General features: G+C 38.3%; 1 protein-coding gene across 9 annotated transcripts in view; it reads left to right on the forward strand.

Annotated features, from left to right (window-relative positions):
• The window catches only part of TRIM2 (tripartite motif containing 2), a 241,076-nt gene extending 234,694 nt beyond the window's left edge, over positions 1-6,382 (forward strand). For all 9 annotated transcript variants that reach the window (XM_056802777.1, XM_007496221.3, XM_007496222.3 and 6 more), the window contains one exon: positions 1,732-6,382. In XM_056802777.1, coding sequence (XP_056658755.1) covers positions 1,732-1,884 — 153 coding nt within the window. In that variant the 3' untranslated portion in view covers positions 1,885-6,382. The remainder of the gene's footprint in view (positions 1-1,731) is intronic.
• The last annotated feature ends 4,125 nt before the right edge of the window (positions 6,383-10,507 follow it).

Consider the following 10,507-nt stretch of genomic DNA (forward strand, 5'->3'; position numbering starts at 1 on the left):
ACTAGTACCACAACAAAGTCGGTTCAGACTAACTTTATTCAAGAGTCTAGAAAACACTAAATCAGTCTTCTTGGCCCATGTCAATATGACCCTTGAAATCAGTGTCTCCCTCACAGTGAAATGGGCACTAATTGGCATCCTAGAAAATTAGGATTTCTAAACCAGGATCCATGCATGGTCTTCTAAGGAATAATATGTATATTTCAGATAATTTTTTAACTTAAATGAGAAAAAAATACATTTTTATTTCTAATAAACTTTAATTGAAATTCAGCAATTCCTTTAATTTTGAATGTAGGCAACAAACCATTATTCTAAAAAGAAAGAATCCATAGATTTCACCAAACTACTAGTGGGGCCCATGACATAAATCTGTTGTAGATCATTTGTCTAAAAGAAACCAAATTTGAGGGTAGCTGAGTGGCTCAGTGAATTGAGAGCCAGGCCTAGAGAAAGAAGGTCCTAGGTTCAAATTTGGCCTTAGACACTTCCCAGCTGTGTGACCCTGCAAGTCACTTAACCCCCATTGCCTAGCCCTTACTGCTCTTCTGCCTTAGAACCAATACACAGTATGGATTCTAAGATGGAAGGTAAGAGTTTAAAAGAAAAAAAGAATGAACAAATGAACCAAATTGAGATCCTAAACACATATAATGTATACCATATTTGGGAGATTGCTTAATTTCCCCACATACATCTACATACAAAGGAGGCAATTATCTAAAAAGAATTCTATTAGACTCATGTGAAGGAAGGTCAAAATTCATTTCTTCCATATAATTATCCTTGTAATTTATTGTAGCAAAAGAAGACTAACTCACCTGAATGTGTACCTAGATCAAAAAATTATCTTACAAGTTTGCTTTCTTTAAAAAAAAATTATTTCCCACTTAAATAGGGAAAATAAAGTAATGGAATTACTTTATGTATGTGTATATATATATATATATATATATATATATATATATCTTTTTCTTTTTTCTTTTACTACATATAGTGATTATTCCAAACTAGTGTTTTGTTTTGTTTTTAAACCCTTACCTTCCATCTTGGAGTCAATACCATGTATTGGCTCCAAGGCATTAGAGTGGTAAGGGTAGGCAATGGGGGTCAAGTGACTTGCCCAGGGTCACACAGCTGGGAAGTGTCTGACCAAACTAGTGTTTTAAGGACAGTCCTACTGTCTGGCCATTAATTTTGTACTTTCTTCCATTCATTCCCAGTTATCTAGTAAGAAGAGATTGAAGAAGAGTCAGGGTGAATAAATACAAAGATATCCATTTTTCATTATCTATTCCTTTCCTGCTCTGTTCTTTCCCCCACCCCAAATCAAGTTTCTTCCTTCATCAGGTGACTGCTATTGAGGGAGAGCGTAAAAAATGAGGTATCTTAGGGTGGGATCTGGGTGAGCAAGGTGTAACTTGAAAAAGTGTGGTGGATATAATACATTTGAGACAAGTTTTTATTGGGGTTGGGGAGCTGGGTGGCTCAGTGGATAGAGAGCCAGGGCTAGAGACGGGAGGTCCTAGGTTCAAAACTGACCTCAGACACTTTCTAGCTGTGTCACCCTGGACAAGTCACTTAGCCCCCATTTTCTAGCCCTTACTGCTCTTCTTTCTTGGAATCAATATACAATACTGATTCTAAAATGGAACGTAAGGGTTTAAAAAAACAAACTACTTAGCAGTTTGACTATTTCTCTCTGACATAATAAATTTAATTTCTCTTTAGGTTTTCGATGGAAGTGGATCATTTTTATCCTACATTAACACATCTGCCGATCCACTTTATGGTCCCCAAGGGCTGGCCCTAACTTCGGATGGTCATGTTGTAGTGGCAGACTCTGGAAATCACTGTTTCAAGGTCTATCGATACTTGCAATAACAGCAGGTATTTGAGTAGCCCTAAATTACTGTCCTGTACTATAAACTGGAATAGATTTCTCCATGCCAACTCCAACTACACCTAGACTGAGTTCATTTTTGTGTCTGAAGGAATCGCCGTTGGATTTATTCGTGGTTGGTTCCAAATGTAACTGTTTACTTAAGACTGTAAGACTGCACTCTGATTTCCATAACTCATCTATAGGGTTTAAAAAAAGAAAACTCTCTTTCCTGAATCCTTTAAAACGGCAGAATCTCAAACCTGCGAACTTTGGCTAGTAGAACAGGAATTTGCATTAGCTGACGACTGATTTGGCGAATCAAAGAAACCAACGTTTTGAAAAAGCTAAAACGTTTGAAGGCATTTACTGAACCTGTGAATGGTAGCTTTTGCTCAGAGCTTCCACATACAAAACTTACTGTAGGTATATGTTATTTAACCCAGGCGTAAGATCTGGGAATGTTCTAGACCTCAGCTTCCATGGTATGTATTCCTCGTTGGCATTCTTCAGTCATCATCATCAACAACTATAACTGAATAGGTTCCTTTTACAAAGTAAGGCTGCCTTGCAAAATCCTTACTGCTCTGACTGTCGGGCCAAGATGCCTAGACATTAGCACTATAAGAATCAATGCAAATTTCCCATTTATTTGGGATTAGATCAAAGATCTTTTCTGTGTGTTCGTTCACCTTCTTTTGCTCACCTGGTAGCAGAACACAGAGTATGCTTGCAGTGGGGGGGGGGGGGGGGGCACCTGATATTCCCAAGGCTTTGAAAATCATCGTCACCCTATTGTAGTCAATGCTACCTTTCAATATACAAATAATCCCATCAACACAAAATGAACATATTGGGTTGTAATAAGAAAAAAAGCCAATTCCTCCATTTGTGCCATGCTCCCACATTTGTCCTTTGGGCATTCCACAAAAGTGTAAGCTCTGCCTTCCGTGACCCATCAGCACAAATGGTAGGACACACAGTATCTCCTAGGACAGAGAGCCATACAAGTAGCCCTTTGGAGGACATGGGGTGGTCAGCCAAAGGTATGTGAGTGATCGATTAATGGTTTCACCATTAAAATGAAGCAAGTGTTACCAAAGTTGTGTTACCCTAAGAACGTTACAGGTAAGAGCATGTTATGGTTATTTATCACTGATGAATAGAAAGGTTAAGGGATTCTGTATACATGGTTATAGGAGATAAGGTAGTAGAGTGTATTATATATATACATATATATATATATATATATAGCCAAGCATTTGATGATGTATTGAAATAGGCAGCACCCTGGAAGAGGAGACCATCCTCATGACAGTTCTTTGGTACATTCCTTTACTTCCCAATTTGATCTAATCATATGGAATACAACTTTTTAGGGAAAATTCTTTAGAAGACCAGTTCAGGCCATTTTCCCCTGATGGTGGTGGTAGCCACCTTTTAACTAAAAAGACGACTTTGGTGATTTTTGCAACCTATGTGTAATAGTTCCAACCAAGGTGAATCCATCTTAAGCAATACTTATCAGCATAATTAGCTCAATGGTTATAAGTATTCTTATACTGTTAAAATAATATTGTTATCTTTCCCCCCACTTAATTTTCTTTTTGGTTATAGTTAAGATGATGGTGGCATTTGGAAAGAAGATTTGGGAGGGTTTTTTTAAGCACCTTAGGTTTTTTTTTTGTTGTTGTTTTTTCATTCTTTCATCTGTACAACTATTTGAAGATGGTTATGACTTTTTGTTTTAAGAATTAATCGTTGTCCCACAGAGGATTTAATTTTTTTTTAATAGAGTAAATCAATGTATCGTTTCTAGTTGGCTATTAAGAACCATTCGACTCCAAACAACCACTGAGCTTGGTGAAGTCTAAATCTTTTTTTTTTTTTAAGGGAGATGTACTTTGAGGTTTGGTACCTCTTGGTTAGGTGGAATTTCTAAACTTTGTCTTTGTTTTGAGCCTACAAGGTAGTTGTAAAATTCAATAAAACTTTTCAGAATGTTCAACCACAATACTCTTTTCCAGAATAAGGGCAGCAAGCCTACAGCTTTGACTCTGGTTTGTCCTAATACTCTGCAGGACAGGGAGGACAGACACACCACAATTATCACATTGTTTTTAAGCCTCAAAAATGGGTACAATTAAATTTCCTTTAGTTTATCCCAGAATATAAAAGAAAAATGAAGCCTTTATATTAAGCATTTTTCATAGGCTTTCAATCCTAGGAATATTTTACTTAAAGAGAATTTTCTACTTGCATAATATTTGAATTATGTTTGTGAACTAAGAAAACAACATTGAATCCAACTAGCTATTTCACTTCTGATACGGAGTACTAATCCTGGATCCAAGCAATGCTTTTTGCCAGGCTTAATCCTACCCCGAAGAACCTAACAGCTTATTTAGGCCCTTTGACTTTGTTTATATTTAACTGAAATAATACTGCAAACTGGAATGGAATTTACTAGAAACTGCAATTCTGACCTATCCCATTATTTAAATATTATTAAAAAACAAAAACCAACAACAAAAAAAAACATATCTTTTGGGCACTCCAGGAAACACTAAGTTTTAAATATATATATATTTATACTTGTATGTTGAAATATACATATCATTTCCTCCTTGAGTGTATATGTGTGCATTTACCAAATCCCTTTTCCCTGAAAGAAATTCTTGAAGTGCTTCTGATCAGACACTGATGAACAAGATTTAAATGTAAATCTTCCTAATGAAGTGCAACTATTTTTGGTATGCTAAGAGAAAGAGATGTAGCCTTCTCTTAAGGCCCCTGGAGGTCTTTGTTTTTTCACTGTCAAGTATACAGAACCTGTCATATGGTGATGATTAGTAGCAGCTAATTCAGTTCCCCCCAGGGCACCTAGAATAAAACCCTGCTGAGAATTGTTGAAAAGTCAGTGAATAAAGAAAGCATCCTACCACATTCACACTACAGACTAACCCTGCTTGACACAAGGAGACAGACAAAGCTGTCACTTGATTAGCCAGAAACTCTTGGACTAAAAGCTTCCTAAGACAAATGTTTGAAGGCCGGTGTGAAAAATCTGGGTTTTGTTTTGTTTTTTCCTTTATGAGACTTGGTATTTTTGTCCAAATGTTTTCTGGTAAATAAACAAATCCCCCCAATCACCCATCTTTAATTGACTCCTTTTGTTAACCACTAGACAGTTGTCCAAAGTTCCCATTCCATGTGCTGCTGAATTTACAGGGTATGTCTCATCTTAAGAGTGAATTGGAACACCGGCTGAGTAGTTGGTACTGGTAGTGTACCAGAAATCCAAGGCTTTTAATGGAGAAGTTTTAAAGGACTCTCTAGGCGGTACTGGGAAGACTCTGAATAGGAGAAGTTATTAGCATTCTATATAATACCCACTCCAATCCCTAGTTTCTTTAAAAAAAAAAAGGGAAAATGCACATTTTTCAATCATACATAGACATTCATGCATTTCTACATCGGTTAAAATGTCAACTATTTTGCTGCAAACGTTTCACAGTAAACATTTGTTGCAAACATCTAATATGGCTTCAAAACATGATGCTGTCGATACCATTTGCAGGGCTTTAAATTTTATATTTTTGTTAATATTTTTGATAACAAAGGATCTAGTGTTGCCATAATGGAAATGAAGTGCCCATTCAAGATGTGTTTATTATGAAGAAATGATTTCCCCCCTTTGGTTTTGAATGACAGCAAACTACCCATTACAATAAAGTAACTAACCCCCAATGCATTCTGAAGAGAAATAGTGTGCACTGCTTGCGTGGTCTGCATGTGAAGAAGAGGATCTGAAAGATGTTAGCACCCTAGAGTAGACGGATCATGGGCTATGTTGTTCCAATGAATGTACAGCACTCCGTCAATGTTTGTAAAAAGCAACACGGCCTTACTAATCTCAATGCTTCTGCTCTTGCTTTATGACGTGGGAATGTTCTCTCATCAGCATTGTTAGCGGAACCCTGTGCTAGAGTGCTAGCTCATTCTCCCCTTTGGACCCTTCTCCTCCTACTCCTGGGAACAAGGATGTGAAGGGATTGTGTGTGTGTGTGTGTGTGTGTGTGTGTGTGTGTGTGTGCGCCTGTGTGTGTATGTGTGTTGTCTTTTTTTTGGAGGGGGGGTGGGGGCGTTTGTACATTCCATCATTAGAAGTTCCATTTCACGTTTTATGTACAGAACATATAATGTCTTGCACTCTCTGAAGTTGATACTGAAATATTCTCATCGGCTCTCTTAAAAAATAAATACTGACTGCTTGTTTCAGGTTGAGGATGAAAGCTTGTATTAAATGTGTGTGTGTGTGTGTGCGTGTGCGCGTATGCGTGTAACATCCTGTGTGTGATGGTACTTTGGATGCTTTAGTCTACAAATAAAAACCTTAAATTTATTCTGTCATGAAATATAGGAGAAACAAGATTCAAATGTGTATCTTGACTGTGCACAAACTCTCAAAATGTTATAATAAAGCTTGTTTCCTCTGTTCGTTTCAGGGTGAAGTTTTCTTTTTCCTTGTACCTAAAATTTTGTATTTTTTTTAACCCTCACCTTCTATCTTAGAATTGATACTGATGGAGTCTAAGGCAAAAGGGCGGTAAGGGCTAGCCAGTAGAGATTAAATGACTTGCCCCGGGTTCCATAGCAGGAAAGTATCTGAGGGCAGATTTGCTCCAGTCCTCCCAACTCCAGGGCTGGTGCTCTACCAACTTTCTGCTCCTCAGCTGTTTATTTGGACTCTGTGCCTACATGGCAGGGTGTGCTGGACACTGCGAGGGGCTTAATAAATGCTTGTCATTGTAATGCTATTTATTTTAACTTAGAGTCCTGTTCTGCTGAATAAAAGAAAAGAGAACTTTGAATAAATGTCATTCAGATAGCACTTTAAAATTTGCAGTAACTCTAGGAATATTGTCTGATTTGACCTTTACAGTAACCCTGGGGAGTAAGGTACTACTGTTAGTTATCTCCATTTACAAATGAAGAAACTGAGGGAGATAAAGTCCAAGTTATTTGCCTAGGGTCATACAGCTAGTAAGTGTCTAATGAAAGGATTTGAACTCGGTCTTCTGGATTCTATCTACTATCTCACCTAGTTTGTGATGGGCAGCATTTAACATTGATCCCAATGAGAACCTAGGAATTCTTGTTGTTCAGTTGTTTCAGTCATTTCCTTCTCCAGCTCATTTTACATATGAGGAAACTGAGGCAAACAGACTTTAGTGCCTCGCCCAAAATTTTCAATGCAGTTCTTGTCTTCTGATCTGCAGTTCTGTCTACTGTTTCACCTACCTGCCTAGGAATTCCTAGTATGTTATGAATATAATAAACTACCAGACAGTAGAACCCACCTGTGACAGGATCAGCAGAAGCCAAAGCCAGAGGAAAATGGGGGAATACCGATAATTGACTGGAGCGTTTCCTGGCAGAATTTCTAAACAGAGGACATGACTGCCACTCAGTGGCTCTTTCAGTGGCTCAAGAATGTACACACAGGCTACATTCTGAAGGGGAAGCCCAGGCAATATCCAGAAGAGAGTGGGGGCTCCAGGGAATGATGTGCCCCCTGACTTGTAAGCAGGGTAGATCAAATAGGGCACCAGAGGCACCAAAACCACTGTCAGGACAAAAGGACCAAGACATTCCCAAACCCTTCAACTAAGTTGGAAATCATGCATCATAGCAAACTCCATTCTGTAATAAGTATTTCCCATACAAACACACATAGGCACTTTATGGCTTTTCTTAGGCTTACCAGCATCTCTTCTCTTACTTCAATCCATTATTAATAACTAAATAACATTAATGAAACAAAGAGAAGCACTGCTCTGACACAGACATGCCTTATTACAAGGGAGAACTCTGGACAAAGATGGAAGAAGGAGCTAACATTTGGTGCAAAGAATTGGAATGCCTCACATGAGCCCTTCTCAGAGCAAGATGGAGTATCACTGGTGAACTGCAAGACTTTGACACCGCCTAGAAAAATGGCGTGGATTTAGCATGGAATTTTTAAAAATTATTTTACTGCCTTGATATTTTTTAATTGTCAGTCACATAAACCTGAATTAATATGTGTTGAGTTTGCGTAAAACAGGTCCTCTTGTTCTTCAGAAACTTAGATACAATAAAGGATTAGCACCGAGTCAGCAAGAATAAGTAAATAAAATAGGAAGGGATCAGATGAGAGCCAGGATGGAGCTCTTTTCCATCTTTACTCCCACAAAGCAACTCCAAATACTGTCCTAAAACAATGTCCCCCTGGGGTCTCTGTTGGCTCCCCAATTGGATAACATTTTAGTCCTTCAACTAAATTAAAGGTGTTCATCATGCTACTTTCACAGGCAAAGATCTATGGTATTTGCCCTGGGAGTAACATTTCCTAATTATGACTGCTTTCTAAAGAGGATCCTGATTACAAAATACTGCTTGGGCACAGGGTTTAAACTAGAGTATCAATTAGGGACTGAAACACTTGATAGAATAAATATAATTATAAATTACATATCTTTATATTATTTTATATTATAATGAAGCAGCACAGTGCAGTGGGAATTAAAAAAAATGGAGTCAGAGGACATATGTTTGAATCCTGGATCTTCTGTTTTTATTATCATAAAATAGTAGCTAATGTTTTATGGTTCTTTCAGATTAGCAAAGAGCTTTTATAGAAATTATATCATTTAGTCCTCACTACAATATATGAGGTAGGTAATATTATTATCCCCATTTTAGAGATGAGTAAACTAAGTCCAAAAGAGATCAAGTGACATTCCCAGAGTCACACAGCCAGTGAGTGCCTCAAAGACAGAAGCTGAACTTAGTTCTTTCTGATTCCAGGTCTTATGTTCTATCCACTATACCATGAGTGTTAGACTCAGTGGAAGCCGATTAAAATGTAATTAGGAAATAATATAATAAATAAAAATATAACAGGGCATAGCTAATGTCAATATTTGATTTTCTAAGTTAATAATTGACCTGCAGGGATCCTCATGTATGGTTTATTGTTAGTCAGTTGTTTTCAGTTCTATGGGACTCTTTGTTACCCTATTTTGGGTTTTCATGGCAGAGATACTGGAGAGTGTGCCATTTCCTGATCTCCAGTTCATTTTACAGATGAGGAAATTGAGGCAGAGTTAAGTGGATTCTCCAGGATCACACTGAGAGTATGTGTCTGAGGCTGGATTTGAATTCAGGGAAGATTCCTTAGTCTAGACCCAGCACTCTGTGGAGTCCATAGTGTGGACTATGGTGTCACCTGGCTCCTTTTATATTTGGTTTAGTGGTCTCCATTTCCATTTGAGTTTGACACTACTACCATATGCTGTGAGCTGGGTAATCTGAAGGGAGTCCCCTTCTATGAGCTTCTACTTCCACATATGTCAGTGAAGGAGGGTCAGAATAAGTGACTTTTGAGGAACCTTTAAGTTCTAAATATACAGAATTCTAGAATCCCTGAGCTAGGCAGAACATTGGAGATGATCTCATCTCTCTTTTTACGTGTGTTTGAGGGAGGCAGCCAGGCAGAATGAATGGAGCACTGAATTTACAGTCAGAAGACGTGTTTGAATGAAGTTTCTTTCCAGGTCTAAATCCTGTGATGCCTCCCCTTGTGTCAAGGGATGCTAATACACTAAATTTTCAGTTTTCTGGTGTCACTCTGAAAGATTTTGTCTTTGCCCTCATCTATGCAAATTCAGAGGGAATTACTATTATCTCTTTTATTTCTTTTAGATTAGAAGGAGATTTTGTTGGGATCAAGATGTCAATTAGTTTTCATTTTGTGTGGTTTTGCATTCCTGGAATGAAGGTAGAAAGGCTTCCCTGGACTGTGGCCAATGGGGGAAGAGAGCATACTCTGGGAACCCCAAGCACAATCTCTGAGGGAATAAAGGTGCTAGCAGGTAGACAAAGCTGGTCCAACTGCCACCTGAGAAGGGTAGGGAAGACAAACAAGTTCCCAGGAAGGCACTATCCTGCCCTTTGGGTTTTTCACTCTGGGACAAAGCCCCACTTATTTTACCTTAATGAATTTGAGGCTGTAAGGTGTGAGGAAATGATTTTAAAAAATGGGGAGGAAAGAAGACAAAACAGTGCCTGCTGGGGGCACCTTCTTTACTTCTACATTTTTAGCTGTTTTCCCACTCTTCATTTTTTTTTAAATTTTAGGTTTTATCCATGGTGCCATGATTCATATTTTCTCCCTCCCTCCTCTCATCCTTCCCACCTCCCAGAGTTGACTAACAATTCTATGGGTTATACATGCATACATATATGTATTTTTGTAAAAGAGCAAGCCTTTAAAACCAAAACCCCAAATCACATACCAATATGTACAAGTGATAAATCAAATGTTTTCTTCTGGATTTCGGCTCCCACAGTTCTTTCTCTAGATATCCCATTCTTCATTTTTAAAAGACATCCAAGAAAATTTGTTTCTCCAGCAGCCTGCCCTTTCCCTAAGACCCTATTTCCACCCACCCACCCCCACCACCAGCTGCAAACACCAACGGCAGCTGGAGCTCCTTTGAGGCTCTGAGAGCATCCATCTCTTTCCCAGCTGGAGGTCCAGATCTGCAATGACTTCAAAAGCTCCCCGACTGTTTTATA

Source organism: Monodelphis domestica, chromosome 6, assembly GCF_027887165.1.
Source record: "Monodelphis domestica isolate mMonDom1 chromosome 6, mMonDom1.pri, whole genome shotgun sequence".
In the NCBI taxonomy this organism is placed as follows: domain Eukaryota; kingdom Metazoa; phylum Chordata; class Mammalia; order Didelphimorphia; family Didelphidae; genus Monodelphis; species Monodelphis domestica.